The 18,647-nt window shown below is 43.3% G+C and overlaps 1 protein-coding gene across 3 annotated transcripts in view; it reads right to left on the reverse strand.

The window, feature by feature from the left end:
- Nucleotides 1-18,647, reverse strand: part of SULF2 (sulfatase 2) — a 296,927-nt gene that overhangs the window by 37,688 nt on the left and 240,592 nt on the right. For all 3 annotated transcript variants that reach the window (XM_082225923.1, XM_082225922.1, XM_082225924.1), the window contains 4 exons: nucleotides 16,083-16,234; nucleotides 13,222-13,391; nucleotides 9,207-9,357; nucleotides 5,870-6,045 (listed from right to left, as the gene is read on the reverse strand). In XM_082225923.1, the coding sequence (XP_082082049.1) occupies nucleotides 5,870-6,045; nucleotides 9,207-9,357; nucleotides 13,222-13,391; nucleotides 16,083-16,234 (649 nt within the window). The remainder of the gene's footprint in view (nucleotides 1-5,869; nucleotides 6,046-9,206; nucleotides 9,358-13,221; nucleotides 13,392-16,082; nucleotides 16,235-18,647) is intronic.

Consider the following 18,647-nt stretch of genomic DNA (forward strand, 5'->3'; position numbering starts at 1 on the left):
CACTAGAGATTTTTAAGCAGAGCTTGGATGGCCATCGGTCAATGATTCCTTAGCTGTGATCCCTGAACTGCAGGGGGTTAGACTGGATGACCCTTGGGGTCCCTTCCAACTCTACAATTCTATGAAAAAGAAGGAAGTGAAAAAGCTTGTGACCCAAACTTCTCCACCATTTTGAGAATCAATCTTTGTCTTGTAGTTCAGATTTTACTGAAGAGGGAATCTAGGAAACAGTGGGTTGTTCTAAGTTAATGGACATTAATAACTTGGCTTTATTAATTTCTATGGGTCTCCTCTGAGTAGGACTAGCACTAGATAACCCAGTGTAAAAGATAATATTGGCACTCACTGAAGTGGGATTGTGTAAGCAACAGCAGATACTGTACTACACTAGACTATTGGTCCTTCTATGCTAGTGCAATATTGTCTGTTCCCACTGCTTGTGGCTCTCCAGGGTCTCAGGCAGAGGCAGAGAGAGAGGCCATTCCCATCATCTGCCACCTGATCCTTTCAACTGGAGATGGCAAAGACTGAACCCAAGAGTTATGCATGCAAACAAAACATGTATCTCACCACTGAGCTATGGTACCATCACTTGGAACAGGGAATCTTTGGCTGTCCAGATGTGGCTGGGAGGCCAGCTCCCCTCAGCTACAACCAGCATGACCAATGGTGAAGGATTATGGGAGTTGCAGTCCAGCAACATCTGGAGGGTCAAAGGTTCGCATGGCCCAGCCCACTACCCACTGGGGATAAATTTAGAAGACAGTTGAAGGGTAGATGGCAGCAGGGGGATGGTAACAGGCACCAGGCAAGCAAAGGTGAAAAAAACAAAAACAGAACTAATAGTAAAGGAAGCTCATTTTGCAATAATGCTGAATACTCAGTATTCAGGAAATTGTATTTGCATAAATTTTAAAAGGAAATCCCCCTAGGGTGCAAATGAATAGAAGAGCCACACCCTGGAAAATTTCCCTTCTAGCACCAAACATCTGCAAGGTGGGATTGGTGGTTGTGCTTATTCGGTTCTTAACAAATCACTAAGTTTGAGCATTCCTTAAGACTCAGATAAGGCCATAGCTTCCTCACCAGTTTCTCCAAACCTGTGAGATCCACGCTTTATCTCCTTGTCATTAAGGGTGGGGATTTAAGTGGATATTCCAGTGGTATGCTTACTTAGTCAGGGTATTCTGCACATGCACTTATAAACTCTCCTTAACAATACCTTCTAAGCAATGGTAAAAGGTAAAGGTACCCCTGACCATTAGGTCCAGTTGTGGAAGACTCTGGGGTTGCACGCTCATCTCGCTCTATAGGCCGAGGGAGCCGGCGTTTGTCTGCAGACAGCTTCTAAGTCATGTGGCCAGCATGACTAAGCTGCTTCTGGCGAACCAGAGCAGCGCACGGAAACACCGTTTACCTTCCTGCTGGAGCGGTACCTATTTATCTACTTGCACTTGACTTGCTTTCGAACTTCTAGGTGGGCAGGAGCTGGGACTGAACAACGGGAGCTCACCCTGTCGCGGGATTCAAACTGCTGACCAATGAATGTACAGTGGAGCCCCGCAAGACGAATGCCTCGCAATACAAAAAACTCGCTAGACGAAAGTTTTTTCCGTTCGCGATTTGCCTCGCAAGACGAATTTCCCCTATGGGCTTGCTTCGCAAGACGAAAACGTCTCGCGACTTTTTTTCTTTGACTAAAAACAAAGACATGTTTTGTTTATAAAGTTAATTTATTTTCCCTTAAATTTTTGAACTGCTCTTTACAGTATGTGTGACTTTAAAGAGCAGTTAATAAACTGTTGTTGTACCAAATTTGGCTTTGTTTGGACTTTTTTTGACCATAGGAACGCATTAATTGATTTTCAATGCATTCCTATGGGATTTCGTGCTTCGCAAGACGAAAAATTCGCTAGACGACAAAAATTGCGGAACGAATTAATTTCGTCTTGCGGGGCACCACTGTATCTAATACTCACAAAGAGGGTGGCTTTCCTCAGGATCCATGCCTTTACCACTCTGGGAAATTATTTAGGAATACTATTTATTTCTACATTTTTTATTATTAGATTTATGCACTGCCTTTCTTCTAAGGAGCTCAAGGCGGTATAAATTGTTTGCATTTTTAGCCAGGAGACTAAAACCCACTGGTTGGTCATCACAAAAATAATACATTTTGGCATTTATTTTTTTCATCTGAGAGTGCTACACTTTACATCCATTGTCCTGTATTCCTCAAATCCATCCTCAGTATTATCATATCCACACTGCAAATTGGGGGAGGCAGAGGGCTTGGGGTTGAAAGAACATGGGTTCCTTGTTTCAGGCCACATAGCTGAGTTCACGGCAGAATCAAAGTTCAAAACCAGTGCCTGATTCATAGCCCAGTCCTTAAATCAATGACTGATACTAGCTCCAATTAAGGTACTTACAAAAACAATACAAGCAGACGAACAAATAAAGAAACTAAAACAACAACATCAAAAAATTATAAGGATCTTCAAGGACAAGAACACACTTGCCATAATTTACAAGGAGAAATTACAATTCAAAGACGGAGCCATATGGATAGCTTTCTGCTTCTGCGCAGATTTCCAGCTCAGAAACACAGCACAGCAAGGCAGCAGCATTCTAATTTGCTGCAATGAATGAGACTGCTTGTGAATTACTGGATTTGAAAGCAAACAAACAATGACAAGAACTGAAGATAATACATTTGTTCATCTGCTTGACAAGTGCAGCTTAATTTTAATTACTAGTTAATGCAGTGTAGCGCATCAGGGTAAAAGTAATGAACCTATGGTAATGAGACCTCACTACAGCAACTGCTATTAAATCAGGGTTGATAAGCGGGGACAGCCAATGATTAGTTTATATGAAAAATAGAAGGTGCAGCTCACATTAGCAAAGCTGATACTGAAGTGGGCGTTTCCCTCCTTATGGGAACAGAAATGCCATGTTTGTACCAATTTTACAGTTCATACATCACCTTTTGGAGTGTGCGTGAACCAGTTTCTCTATGGGGATAAGCTCTGACTTACTGAGTCTTTAGAAATTGGTTTTGGCACTCAGAAGGCCCTGAACGAAGAGGCTCCCGCACAACATAATTGGCTGGTGATTTAAAATGATGGGGTGTTTCAGGATCTAAAAAGAAGCTATGAAGAACAGGTTGCTTTCAGGGCTAGGGGCAGTGTTTTTTTTCTGCAGGGACGCAGGGGTACACATACCCCTAAACATTTTGTGAATCTAAGTTTGGCCTCATTGAGGGGCAGTATTTCAATATGGGTAGGAAAATGAGAGTACCCCTAAATATTTTTTTTAGAAAAAAGCACTGGCTACAGGCATGCCAAGATAGCAACTCCCTGTGTTTTTGCCTGGTGCTTGTGCACTAAACAGAAATGCAAGAGTTACAAGAAACTGAGTGACTACAAAAAGTGGGTGCAACTCTAGCCAGGAGGGGCTGTAGCTCAGTGGAAGAGAGCTTGCTTTGTGTACAAAAGGACCCAGTTATCTGTCCCCAATGTCTCTAGGTAGGGCTGGGAAAGACTTTTGCCCAAAACCCTAGACAGCCACTGCCACTTGGTGTCAACCATACAGAGACAGGTGAACCAATGTTCTGACTTGATATAAGGCACTTTCCTATGTTCCTATGCATAGCTCATTGTAGACAGGGAAGGGTGTGAAACCACAGGGAAGGATGAGTTGTGGGAGACAAGAGCTGCTTGGATATCTATGCACATCCTTCAAACCTACTGTGTGCTTTGCAAAAGATGACAAAATTGTCCTGGGAAGCCTACAGGCAGCGGCTGATTTATGGCAGTGCAACTGGTTCTGCCACACTGGGTGCCAAGCCCAGGGGGCGCTGCAGGGTGTCGCAACTATGGCACAGTGAATTGAGCAAAATGCAAGGCGAGAGGCGCAGGGTGCTGAATTTTTGCCTTGCAGAGGGTGTTGTTGAAATTTGAAAGAGCAAAGTCTGTTCCTGATATAGGTAGGAATATCTCAGCTCTCACTGCATTAATCATATAATTGTTGAAATACGTCATTGCAGACCACTTCTGATAATCTCCTTATAGCACAGAGTTTATAACGTCACCTGATTCTTCAGGTTGCCCATGTTTGTTTTGTAGGGTTCTCGTTTAGCTGTCCTGCAGCACTGGAAATACCAGTGGGGTTTTTTTTTCAGAATGAAAGAATTCTTCCCTTTTTCTGCTTCGATGGTTGAAATTCATTTAAATTCAAAACCCAGTGAATTTTCTTTTTTATTATTTTAAAATGGGATTGTTGCTGCTTTGCTATGTTCGCAATATTGTTGTTGGCTTGCATTACTTTTTCTATATTAAAAGGAGGAAAGTATTATGGGTGGAAAAGTACAAGAACTAATTATGCTAATATATACATAGTGGTATACATTAAAGAACGCATATTGTGGCACTGTGTCCAAAATAATTGCTTTGGTGCAAATATTTGCTATTAAAATAATTACTTAGAAGGTATATTTACATAATTTCTTAGCTGATCAAAGTTACCATTTTAATTAACCGTCACACTCTGTACTCTTGTCTGTCACTGACAAAGGGTAAACCAAGGAGATGAGTCATCTTTTCTTTTTCCTTTTCCTTTTTTGCAAGGGAAGAGGAACATATAGAAAATATTGCATTCATTTTCTTAACAGTGGTTCCATTGTATTATTTAATTAACCTCTAATGACAGCTATGCACTTAGGCTGTGAACATTACGCAATGTTATTATTTGGAAGCCTCACAGACTGCACCGTCAAACTTAAGCAAAAGGAAATGACTTTGCATTTCTTCAGAAGATCATACAGAATTTCACACGAGTCTAAATTCCCCCTTTCTCAGTGCAAGAGGTAGCATGTATGTGAGCTGCCTAGTGCTAGGAAGACAATGGGAATGGATCTGGGATAGAGGGTGTTTTGGCTGCACCTTTAGCCTTGATACAGATAATTCCACTGAAATGCAAATACTTTGGGTGATATGTGTTAAGTTGTGGATGAACATATCAGACACACAGCGATTCTTCAAACAGCTCTTGTTTATTCACAGGCCAGAACAGAACTGAACTGAAGGGTTCAGCCAGTCTGCTTATATAGAGCTCCACTAGAACGCAACAGTAACCATTTTCTGTAACTATCCAATCACTGAACGTCACTTTCAATCCCTTATCTGCATATGTGGACCTGAACTATCTACAGTATCCCCCTGCTGGCCCAGGGTGAGAACTTCAGTACATAACAATACGCATCCATGAGCGGAACAGACTTCCACTCCTACAACAGGACTTCCCCTTCCTTTCCTCTCTCCTGTCTCCTCCACCCAAAAGCTGCTCTGAATTTGGAGCAGGGGGGCTGCAGAGGAAGGGAAGGCCTCACTGCATGATTGAAGACTGCTTGGGCAATGTTAGATATTACACCTTAACAGCACATAATTGTATGCAGGAATAAAAATTGACACTGCAAATTTGCTCTTCATCCTGCACTAAAATAAAGAGTTTGATGGAGAGAGGAACACAACTGGTTATGAGAAATCAAGTCCTTTCCCCCAAAGAGATGAGCAAAACCTTAGAGAAACATACTTTACTCCATAAATGTTTTGGAGAAAGATGATCCCTGTCTCTTCCCTCTTTTTATTTTTTGCTTTTTTCCTTATCATTAAAAAAAGACATTTAAGAGTTTGCATTTAAAATTATCTGTAAACAGATGTGCAGAGGGTGGTGAGGAGAAAAAAGACTGTTGAGATTTACTGCTGAAACTAAGCCAACTCCAGAGCATCTTACAAAAGGCCACATAGAACCAACCAGAGCAGGATTCTCTTAATTACTCCAATGCCACAAAGCCCCATGAACTTACAAGGATCCAGCCTCCACATTTGGACCGCGGATATAGAAGGGGACTCTGATGTCAAATTCATAGGGCATGGATTTTCCTTTCACCAGCCCAAATTGCCCTATATGATAGCCGTGGTCTGCCGTATATATTACATATGTGTTATCCAGTTCACCTGTTTCAACCAATGCATTGTAAATCTGAAATGAAACAGAAGCATAACATTTTGGATTGAACAAAACAGTATGGTATTACACAATAATCTTGCATACAGACACAAGGGCAGTGAAAAGCTTGGTGAATGTATATATTGGCTTTTTGTGCAAGCTGCTCCCTTTCAGCTGAAGAGAAGGGGGGGGGGGATAAAAATAAATAAAAACAAACATGAAACTATTGGGGTCCTATTGAGACAGTGACTGCATTTGTTTTTTAAAAACGCAACATGAAATCAAATTATGGAACTGCAATGAGTCACAAATCATGACATATAGTTTGGCCATATTTGCAAGTTACATTAAGTCATAAACCATTGTTTACTGAGCATAAGCAGCTGCTTGGTTCCTCCCCACTCCTCCTGGCTTGCATTGGGGAAAAACAAATCACAATACCTGGGCTTAGCTTTATATCAAAACTAGGCATCATGATTTGTTTTGCTCTCAGCAAACCATGAGCAGTTAAGGCAATAACCACAGCAGAAGTACTGCAGTGGAAGTAAAGGGTTAGAGCCACCCCATCTACGGTCCCAAATTTTGTGGAGTTTTGTGTAACCTGTGTTAACACATCTTCCTCCAAAGTTGCTTTCCTTCAAGCACAGTCTGTCTATGGGAAACAGAGAGGGGAAACCGAGACGTATTATGATGACCCAGATACCTCCCTGTTTGTTTTAGAAAAGCAGGTCAAGCCACAACTATTTTTGGAATGCACTTGTGACAAAGCATAAGGTTAGGCTTGACTAGCTGAATGCATTTTAAAATTCATTGAGCCTCTTTATAATTACGATTTCAATCCCAGCTTGCTGACTTGAAGTTAAAAATAAAGCAAGCCATCAATTTGAGCAAGCTGCAACACTGATGGCAAGCCTCTCCAAGTGTATGTAGTAGCACTTGAGAGAGATTATATCTTCCCAGAGCAAACCACCAATCAGCAGTAATAGTAATCACCATAATCACAAACAGGCTGATGCAGGGCCTACCTATAATCTTAACCTTGTCTTCTCAGGGTGCCTGCATTATACTTAAATCACAAACAAAATGCAGGAATGCTGGGAGAAAAGCAGCAATAAATTGTTTTGCCTCCATGTTACACTGGCAGCTTTGCAGGCTTGAAAATAAGCCCATCAATTTTCACAGAAGGTGCCAGTCAGGATGAATATTGCCTGAGCACAGAAGCACAACTAGCCAGCCCACCCTTGAGGCAAAGTGAGACGATCACCTCAGGCAGCAGGATCCACAGGGGCAGCAGATCCCAATGTTGGTTTTTATTCCCTCCTTTGTTCCTTATGTAGATCTTCCCTCACTCCTTATTCCCTGGTGTGTTGAATGGTGCTATTTTGGGGTCTGCCTGAGGTGCCAAAATGTCTTGACCCGGCCCTGATGGAACGGTTCGTTTTACTTTGTTCTAATATCACAGGCTTAAGTTCAAACAAGATGCCAATAAGAGGTGTGTTATAGAAGATAACTGGACCTATGAAGCAACCTGATGGTGGATCATACCTGGCTCACTCACTCTCTCTCACTGCAGTGCTGGCTGTGTGAATCCGATCCGAGCCGCTGGGTCGCCGCCCACTGTGGAGGGGGTGGGTGCCAGGCGTGCGGTGCGGAGAGAGCGCGAGGGACTATCTGGGGGAGGGACAGTGCAGCGGCCGCCCAGCGTAGCGCTGAGCGCGGGAGAGAACCACACCAGACCAGACCAGGCAGCAGCAAGAAGAAGCTGGCAGCGGCGGCAGGTTAGGGGGCGCAAATTACTTGCCTTGCCCCGGGTTAGGGGGCGCAAATTACTTGCCTTGCCCCGGGTGCTGACAACCCACACTACGCCGCTAACTGCACATAAGCTATTTACAAAAGTTTGCCCCATAAAAAGTGTGCCAAGTTTGCATATATTCTTGCAGACTATGGATATTGCTGGGCTCAGTTGTCATCGTTGGACCATCATCCACACAAAGGGGGATTTGAGTCCATTTATTTTACATTCATTTCCTACTCAAGAAGCTTATGGCTGACATGGGCATCAAGCCTAAGCATTGTCTGCACATTTCTGGCACATCACACTGACCAGGAAAAGCGGTGGTATGTTAAGTACATAACAGAGAACTATTGAAGACAGAAAGCAAGGCTTTTGGTACAATTTTCCCTTTATGCACTGTTTGCAACTACAGCAGGCAACTTAGGATGTTTTGCTATTTGGAATATTTTATAGCACTATCATTATTATAAAATGGGTTTCTTACCTGCCCTGAACCACAAGACCACCTCTTTCCCTGCAGACCCTCTTGGGTGTCACAATCAGCAGTGGGGACCCTCTTGGTAGTTCTGCTACCCTCAGTGGCTTGGTGGGGGGCATGACCCAGGAGATGGTATTCTTGGAGGCAGCCCCCAAATTATGGAATTCCTTCCACACCAAGGTGCACCCGGCACCTTCACTGCACAGCTGAAGATACACCTTTGAAATCTGAGATACATTGGGACCCACTCTACTTGCGATTTTAATTTGTTCTAAACCAGTGCCAAAAAAGCAGCATATAAACCCATTAAAAAAACACCTAGATAAATAATGTTAAAATAACTTAGTACAATTTACAGTCAGAAGAATAGGGTGAGTCCTAAGGTGTAAAAAGAGGCTAAAAGAGATGCATCTTCAACACATGATGAAAGCTATACAATGAAAATGCCAGACACACCTCTGTGGGGAGGGAATTCCACAGCTAAGGCAATGTCAGAGTAGGCCCTCTCCTGAGTTTCCACTCCTGAATTTTCAAGGGAGACAAAACTACCTACCAAATGTGCTCCCTCTTAACACCCAAGAAGAGAAGCTGGGAAGGAGACTTGGTGCTACCATTCTGCCCAGAGCAATTCAAACCTTATAAACCAAATGGGGAAGTTGAGGCCCTATGATGAAGTGCATCTGTGCTTATATTGGCAACACTTAAACTCATGTTTTGGATAGGATAGAAAAGTAGGGCGCGTATGCAGGACTTGGGGAATGGGACAATAAATCAAGCTTCCTCAACCTTGGCCCTTCTGATGTTTTTGGCTTACAACTCCCATGATTCCTAGCTAGCAGGACCAGTGGTCAGGGATGAGGGGAATTGTAGCCTCAAAACATCTGGAGGGCCGAGGTTGAGGAAGCCTGCAATAAATCTTACCGCCTCCATAGAGTCATCCACAGACATGAGAGTCTGAAGGCGCTTCTGCTGCAGCATATTGGTGAATTCCATGTGAATAGGTTTCATGGGGCCAGTATACCTCATTATCCAGTGCTTGTCTGGGTTTGGAGCATAATTATAACTGGGTGTGCTAGAGAGAGAGAGAGAGAGAAACAATTAACTGTCAGTAAAATAAGCATGGCATGCCACCCATCCTAAAATGTGTATTCTGAGTTTCTGCACAAGTTCCACACAAACGTAGGGTAGGATTCATGTAACCAGTCCCATTAGCAAAAGACCCATGCAAGGACTTCCATTTGTGCAATAGGACTCCCCCTGTCTTCTCCCCTTGCACCCCCCAGAAATGGCTCTGTGGGTTGGGAAAAGCCCCAGAATGGTGCATGAGGGAGAGGAGACGGGTATCATGCCATCTGGTAAACTGGAATGCTTGCACAGATGGGACTGGAAGAACATGATGCTGAATTCTATCCATTGCATTGAGCATTCTGTCCTGGCAATTTCAGTATCCTGAGAACAACAGCTTCCACTTTCAAAAGTAGGTTTGGGGGCTTCTGTTTACTTAGCCTTGAGTACAGGAAAGTTTTAGAAGCCAGGAGGCAAATCTTAAAAGATGTTCCCTCTCCATCCACAGCTTTTTACACTGTGTGACATACTGTTCCTAAGGGTGCCCCCAACCTTTGGGCAGTCCAAGTGACTGCAGAGTGAAGGCAATAAGGCCTTGTTTTGTGAATGGAATTCTGAATGGAAGAAGTTAGGGTCCAAGCTAAGGAGCCCAGCTGCTATCTTGCCACACCCAAGTTAATGCAAATACAGTTAATTCCCTGAAAATGGATGTGGAAATGAACCTTACCACTGCGGCTTCTACTATCTTTAAGCATGTTTGAGGCAGACAGGGGTGGCAATTTTCCCTGTTGGGAATAACCCTCCATGGTAGGATTACATTCTCCGTGGTAGACAGCGAAACATTATAAATCTCTTTTATGATTTATCTAAAAGCCAGGAACGGGAAAATTGCTCTGCTCAAACTGAAGCCTATTGAAATAGCAAGTATCATTCAGAGTAAATGAGAATATATTTCAACTGTAGCAGCTTAGCATTAGGCAGCTAACATTCTAACTGGGGAGCATGAGAATGACATAGCTATTCCAATTTCATTCTGCACGGATGATTGTGGCTCACGCAGGTTCCTTAACAATAACTATCCAGATTGCTGGAGAGTCTCTACTATGTTATTTAGCATCTGTGGTGAATTTAAGCTTGACTACCTGAGCGTTTAGCAGGAAACTATGGGCATTAAAATGCTTATTATAACTTCAGTCCAATAGCCAGCTTTTAAAATGATGTTCTACTCTATACTAGTCTTTAAAAAGAAAAAAAAAGCTGGATGATGCTATTACAATTTCCTTTGCTTGAACAAGTAGCCTTGAGGTAGGGATCTTCCCACCCCAGGAGCTATAAAAGGGAATTCCCATCCCACTTGACAACAGCAAAAAGCTAGGGCATCTGAAACAGCAAACTAGCTCCAGAGTCTGGTTCTGCAGAATCTTGGAGATTGGTCTGGTCAGATAGGCAAGGGCTTTGGGCTTCCCTTGACCAGAGAATGGGTCCTACATCTTAGTGAGCTAGCTACACAACTCCTACTATAACTCAGACCTCAAAGCCTTCTTCAGGTGCAAAGGGGGAATAGGCATGTGCATCACTGGCACCAGTCACTGGCAACCAGACTTCAGCCTCTGAATTGACAGGGTCTAGTGTAAATACCTGGCCTTCTGCCCTTGCCTAGTCAACAGAGCAAGGGCTTCTGTATTTCGGGCTCCAGTTTCCCCAGTTTTTTTTTAATTAATCAGCAGAGTTTTACAGTGGTGCTGTATTTATGGCCTTGGGAAGTTAGCTTGAGCAGTATCATCCATAATTGCGCGCACATATTTAGCATGTACTTGTGGGTCTGTGCAGAATGAAGCTGGCAGGTGAGGCTGTTGTGAACATGCTGCGAGAGGGGAGCGCAACTCCTATTGTAACACTGCGCTCTTACCGTAACATTACTCATATTCAGGGTTGCCCCATGTGCTGTGTGTGTGTGTGTGAAAGACATGCTAAAGTGAATTGCATTGTGTTTTAACAAGTGGGAAGCTTTGATATCAAGGCTGCAGCCCAAAAAGTGCTTTGTGATGGGGAAGAGAGTATTTTTCTTCCAGGGAGGAGAGGTTGCTTATTATTCTCTCCACATTGTTAATGTTCTCTCTGATTTCAGAATGTTATTGTGGCAGGATAATGACATTGCCGCTTTGAAAATGCTGATGGTTATGGAAACTGTTGCTATGTAATGCCCTGAACGAATCTAAAATGCTTGGCAAATTCCTTTTCCAGTATGCTTTGTGATTTCCTGGCTCATCTGAAACCTCCTGCTGCTTAATCCACTCGACATCCACGATCTTCTTTGATTACTACAAACGTAACCCTCTTATACTTAACAGATTTGTCCGTCTTATGGCCAAATACACAAAGCACAACAATTCTGGAAACTGAACAAAAATAACCACTTCAAATTCATTCAGAAGTTGGAGGTGGGGGCTGCACTACAAATCCTGATTGTATTTGACCTTGGAAATAGAGAGAGAGAGAGAGAGAGAGAGAGAGAGAGAGAGAGAGAATAAAATGCTTACAGAAACAACAGTAGTGGTTGTCTCTGGAAAAAAAACAACCCACTATCCAACAATCATGGATAAATGCCTATTAAGCAGGCAAAGCAAAGAATGATACATGTCAGCGATATGAACCTGCAGGTATAAAATAAAACGCAAGCCTATTTTTTTATATCCAAAAGTGATTGTTTTACATATGCTGGAGCAGACTCAGGATTACCTACTGAAAACTATTTCCTTTCTCCTACCAAAGTCAAATTTTTCAGTGACTGCTATTGAGTCTATATTGGCATTTCTCTTTTGGGCATTTACAGAGCATTTATTACCTGCCTTTTGATTTAAAATCCTCCACACACAGAGAGAGATAACCCAGGGAGGGGATTCCACAGTTTGGGTGCCACTGCAAAGAAGGCTCTGTCCCACATCCCTGCTCCCTTGATTTCTTCACACAGCAGAGGCACACAGAGCAGTGCATTAAAAGATGCTCTTAACATATAAGCTAAGTTTGTGTTGCATATCATCAACATACAACTAAGTTTAAAGAAGCAGAAAGACCTTGTGGAGGGCAAGATTAGATAACAAGAGGGACATGTGGCTGCCACTGCAAGGGACAACTCCATGTCTACTCTTCCTCTTCTCCCTGGTACAACATGTAGAGAAATGAAATGTTCAGAGGAGGTCATAACTTGACCACACCCTCTTACACACCTTCAGTAAGGGGCATCCAATGAAGTCAAGTGAAGGAAAGGGTTGATATGATTTCACACCACTCATTTTGGTTTTGATGTGTTAGCAGGGTACAGAGGAGAAGAGATGGGGGATTGCATCAAGAAACCTAGACTAAAAGGGTGCAATATTGTGCAACCACATGTCCCTAGTTTTCAAGGTTCTGGAGAAAAGCTTAAACATGTGAAGGTAGAGCACCTGGTGGACAAATCTTATGTGTGTCTGCTCAAAAATAAGTCCCACTGAGTTCACATGAACCCAGGTAATTGTGCATAGGATCTGAGTATGTGCCTCATTCCTATCCTACCACCTGATCTCAAACTCAGACCTCATCATAGTTATTTACCCAAGTTCCATTCTCTCTTTCCCCCTTATTCTCTTTACAAAGCCTTTCCCCAAAAGGAATAAATTTGCATAAATTGCAAATGGAAAATGATGGGATTGTTCATCTTATTGTGGAGATTTCTACAAGTTATAAATTGAAAAGCGCCAAGCTGTTCCATTTCTGCTACCTGCGATAAACTTATGCCAAAGCACAAATGATCCAGAAATGATTTCCCAGGAATGCTATGCCTTTGCTTGGAAATGCAGATAATTGGTTTGGTGCTTTGTTGCCTTTTCCTTACATGTGCTGAGAAGCATTGGGAAAGAGATGAGAATACTGAGGGGCTGAGTCTTCAGGACCGTGAGGAGCTGCATGGCTGAGAACCATCAAAACTGGCCTGTGAGGATACATCTTCTTTGAGATTCGGAAGAAGCTAATACTGTCATTGGTGATCAAGTCAGTCAGATAATCCTGAAAAGAGTGAGGAAGAGAAGAAAAATCAGCAAAATGACATCAAAAGTAATCGACTAGCCTAGAGGGGACACTGCAATCATTTTAGAGGTGGGAGGAGAAATTCTGATTTATTCACTTTTGTAATAATTGCAAATGTAAAGGGCTGGTATGTTTTTAAATATGCTTTTTTATTTGTTTTTTACAATTTCCTATAATGTTACCAAACTCACATCCACACCTCCATTTAAAGCATTTCAATTCCACTATAAGAGTCAGGTCTAGTCACGGACGACTCTGGGGTTGCGGCACTCATCTCGCTTTATTGGCCAAGGGAGCCGGCGTACAGCTTCCGGGTCATGTGGCCAGCATGACTAAGCCGCTTCTGGCGAATCAGAGCAGTGCACGGAAACGCCGTTTACCTTCCCACTGGAGTGATACCTATTTATCTACTTGCACTGCGTGCTTTCGAACTGCTTGGTTGGCAGGAGCTGGGCCCGAGCAACGGAAGCTCACCCCGTCGTGGGGATTCGAACCGCCAACCTTCTGATTCGCAAGCCCTAGGCTCTGTGGTTTAACCCACAGTGCCACCTGCATCCCATAAGAGTCAAGACTAAAAAAGAATCAGACAGCTCTGTCCTTCCAGAACTTTGCTGCTCCCCAACTCCCAGCACCAAGGCTGGATTTATGTATAAGCTATAGCTTAGTGCCCCACTCTCTTGGGGCACAAAAAAATTATGAGTCTTTGTAAATTGTGTTTCTAAAGGAACTTTTGTTATTGCCAAATGCCAATGTGTTTGCATTATTAAGTTTGTTATGAATAAAAAATCATTTTAAGTTAGAGCTTAATAATTATTTCACTATTAATATACTTCTTAATTGTATTTCAGTTCAACAATTACTTTGATAAAATACATATTTTGTTATGTGCAAATGGCTTTAAATACCTATTAGGTTCATAAATTATGATACAGCATATATTCAACACAAAAAACAGCAACAATTTGTTGTTGACAAAGGACAGCTGGACATATAAAGGGCCCCATTACCTTCAGTAGCTTAGGGCCTCATCAAACTAAATCTGGCCCTGCCCAGCACCCAGCTGAGGTGGCCACCTCACTCTGCCTAATGGGAGGGCCGGCCTTACTGTTAGTTGTTGAGCCCTGAATTGAATCAAACTAATCTGAGACATCCATGTGTGTGTGTGTGTGCGCGCGTGCGTATTATATGGAACACGTCTTCTTAAATGTAATGGTAATAAAATGCTGCAGAGACTTGCTTGACAGAGACGGTCAGCGAACACGAATGTTGCGTTATATTTTGATTACACGTCACTTGGCACTCAGACATCTGAGATTATTACAAAAAGGGCAACAAATGGGTTGCTAATTCTAGTGCCAGTGGGGAAGATATTTTTGGAAACAGAAATATACTTGCTGCTACCAAAATGAAGGTTCATTAAACTAATCTCTCAGAAGTCATGTTATTGCACTGGTAGTAGGAAATACACTTAATGAAAAGACAAATTTGGAGAAGATAGCAAGGGGTTCCACTTTTGGACACTTAGTCACATCAAGCATGGTGCTGATACAGATACTTCTTGTTATTATGCACAGCAATTTAACCACGCAGCTGCTGAAAGCCCAATTAGATGCACAAAACATCTTGGTCTGAGAATGCGCCTCATTCCTATCCTACCACCTAATCTCAAACTCAGACCTCATCGTATTTATTTACCTGCTGTGAAAACAATTTTTGGAAGGATTTCCATTTTACAGATGGACAAGACAAGGCTCAGAGATAGTCATGAGTAATTCATTTAAAACATATACTGTGCCTTTGTGAGAAGGAATGTGGGAACAAGAAATGCTAGATCCCAAATTCTGTCTCTTTGTCACACTCTGCTGCAATGTGACTGAAAAATCTTTGAAATGAATTATGCATTAAAAGGCAGTTGCCTTGCCCTTAATCAGATATTTTAGATTCAGAAGCATACCTTTTAACAACCCTGATTTAAATTCAAGTTTATTAACTGCTTTAGTTCTGACTAGCTGGGTAAAAAGCGGGTGTCAAATATCTTTGTTCCGCTATATCATTTTCTGTTAATAATGGAAGGTAACCCTATAGGAATATTTTTAAAAATCAGGTGTTTTTAAAGTTACTCATTTGCTTCCCTCAACCCACCCACCCAACAGATTTCTAATTAGAATAACAGAACCTGATCTCCATTTCATAACACTGCAGACAAACACTAACTGAGTTTGTGGACTACTGACAGATTTAGGACTCCCTCAAAATCTGCATACCACCACCATGGAAACAGCAATTTTGCAATAAAGAGAATTAATCACATGCATGCAGCAGATCAAGAGTATGTCTCTCTGTGTTAATTAAAGCAGGGAACACCAGTCAATAGAACATGAGTCAAACTACGATCAAATCCATTTCCCAGCTGGTAGGACATACTGAAGTGCTTACCGGCTTAAGAACTGCTTGCTGTCACTAAATAAATTTTAAATTATACATCCCTCCAGAAGTAAAACGATAATGTGCAGTCTAAGGGAGCAGGTTTATGGATTGCAGTTTATATTACCAGCAGTAGCTTTCAAATATGAAACAAATACTTTAATTAGACTGAAATCATAAAGCATCCGTATTGTTCCCACAGTTGTGGCCAGGGGAGGGAAATGAAAATAAATCAGTAAGACCTACCCTAGAGTAGTCAAATCCGTGCTTTTCCTTCACTCCATTTCTACAGAGCGTGTAGTTGTAAAAACGAGAATTCTTGAGCAATCCAACCCATTCCTTCCAGCCAGGAGGCACATAGGAACCATTATATTCATTCAGGTATTTCCCAAAGAAAGCTGGAAGCAAAAGGGGGAGAGGAGACATTGTGAGGAGAAAGCAACACATATAAATGTATAGGAGATAATCATGCTATAGTATAGAGCTCTTTAGTTTTCAGCTCTTGCAGACAAAGTGATCATATTTTCCCTATCCAATCATATTTTATTTTAAAGCAGATGCTTTAACACTTACTTAGCGCTAACAGTGCATTAAGCATAAAACAGAATAGGGAAGGGACTCACGAGCTTTCCCAGAAAATTTACAGCAAGGGCTTCAAATGGCCATTGGCTTGCTCACCTATAACAAGTGATTAAGGATCCCTTCCTAGCAACTGAGAAGGAATACTTTACCAAAAAAAGTTACATTTTTTTTGCCTTTCAGGTGATGATGGGCATGTAAATCGCATTCATTCTGTACAATCCTGTCTGCCACACAGCAAATGACTCCTGACACCTTTTCAATGACCAGAGCCTCCTAGGAGGCCATATTCTGTCTAGTCTGCCTGTCCTTCGACTTGGTGTTTACAGAGTAATTCAACACCCACTGACTCCAGACTTGAGTCAGTGGGGGAGCTGGATTAGGTGGAGGGGTCTCTGAGCCCAGATAAGGCAGCTCCTGTTGGTGTGGCACTCTGCCTTCCAGCTACAGGATGTAGACCCTGAAGAAAGGTGCTCCAGAAGTGGGGAGGAGCTGAGTCAGCCCAGGCCCAGACATTTCAGCAACTGCATCTGGCCTGATCATCCTGCCTCCCAACCTACTGATACTGCCAGAGAAGGTGGGTTAGGGCTGCTCCCTTAAATGTGAATGGACTCCTGGCAGTTATCTCATTCATGACTTGCCCAACTCTGGCCAGATACAGATCTGGTCTGGTTACTACAATTATACAAAAGAGGTGGGATCAGAAAACCACTCTTGGTCCTCTCTATGTATTCTTAGATAGAAATGGGCTGCTCCAGAAAAGTATGGGCAAGAGGTCATGAAATCAACACCATCCTAGGTTCAGAAATTGTTGAAGAGACTTTTGAAACCTGTTTTTTTATGAGCTGCTTAATAAACCTATCTGAGCAAGGAATGCACTAGCCTTTGTTCCACTATGTTTTATGTTACTATTTTATTGCTATAGTCTCTATAAAGATGCATACAGGTGTAGCTAAAAACAAGGGCCTGCTAGACAGATGGTGTTATGTAGTGTAGTTTCACCCTGGGCCAACAGGGGGATACTTTATATAGTTTTCACTCAGGTCTGTAGATAGTTTTCACTCAGGTCCGCGGCAGTTATTTTAGGCGGGAACTCTGGGCTGTGGAGGTTACAATGTTGACAGCCGGCTGCCTATAAATACAGGCCGGCTGAGCTGTTCACAGTCAGTTCTGTTCCAGCTTACCTTAATAAAGAGCTACTTGAAGAAATCGCTGTGCCGGCTGCTATGTCAACCCACAACTTAATAGATAGCTTGCCAAGCCTAGCTTCCCTTCATCTTCATGCCACATGTTCTTGCCTCCCAGTGGCGTAGCGTGGGGGGTGCCAAGGGTGCCGGCCGCACCGGGCGCAACATCTGGGGGGGCGCGAGTCCAGAGGGAAGGGACAAGTTCCTTCCTCCGCCGGGCTCCCCGCAGCCACCGTCAGCCTTGCGCCCTAGCGCGCGCGCCCCCCGCCGCTGCTGCGGCTGCGCTCCACTCACTGCTCGCAGGAAGAGCAGCCGCTGCAGCAGTGCCGACGCCGCCACCGGCGCCTGGCCGGCACGGGCAGCCTCCGCACCCCGACACGCCACCGGGCCTCGCCGCGCCCTGCGCTCCCCAAAAACCTCCGAGAGGAAGCCGGTGGGCGAGAGAGGCCCGGCTAAGCCTCTCGCCAGCGGGTTAAGAGGCTTTCGGTTTCGTCAGCAAGTTTGGCGGGCTTGCTCACGAGTAAATGAGTGGTGGATCATCCCCCTAAGGGTGTGTGTGCTAAAGAAAGGCTTCCGGTTTAAGTTCTTTGTTACGCTGAATGTTTATCTTTTAAAGATACATAGTAATAATAAAAATAAATGAGAAAAACGAATGGCATTGGATTTTGCTGTGCATGGTGCCCTTTGGGAACTGGCAAGGTGGGTTTTGAAGTTACTGCTGCAGAGTGGCGTAGCATGGGGGGTGCAGGGGGGCCCGGCCGCAACATCTGGGGGTTAGGGTTAGGGGCGCAAATCCACTGGTTAGGGGGCGCAAATTACTTGCCTTGCCCCGGGTGCTGACAACCCACGCTACGCCACTGTTGCCTCCAGATATCCAAGCACCATTTTTTTCCAGGGAGAAGGGTGTGTGTGCTTTGTGAAGTCACAAGTGCATCACCAAACAGTACTCTGCACCATTCTTGGTGCTTCAAAGCAGCAAAACTGGTTTCCTTCCACCTCAGTCCTCAAGAGATAGTAGATATACAAAACAATGTGCTGTTTACGC

This window comes from Podarcis vaucheri, assembly GCF_965113315.1.
Source record: "Podarcis vaucheri genome assembly, chromosome: 6".
In the NCBI taxonomy this organism is placed as follows: Eukaryota; Metazoa; Chordata; class Lepidosauria; order Squamata; family Lacertidae; genus Podarcis; species Podarcis vaucheri.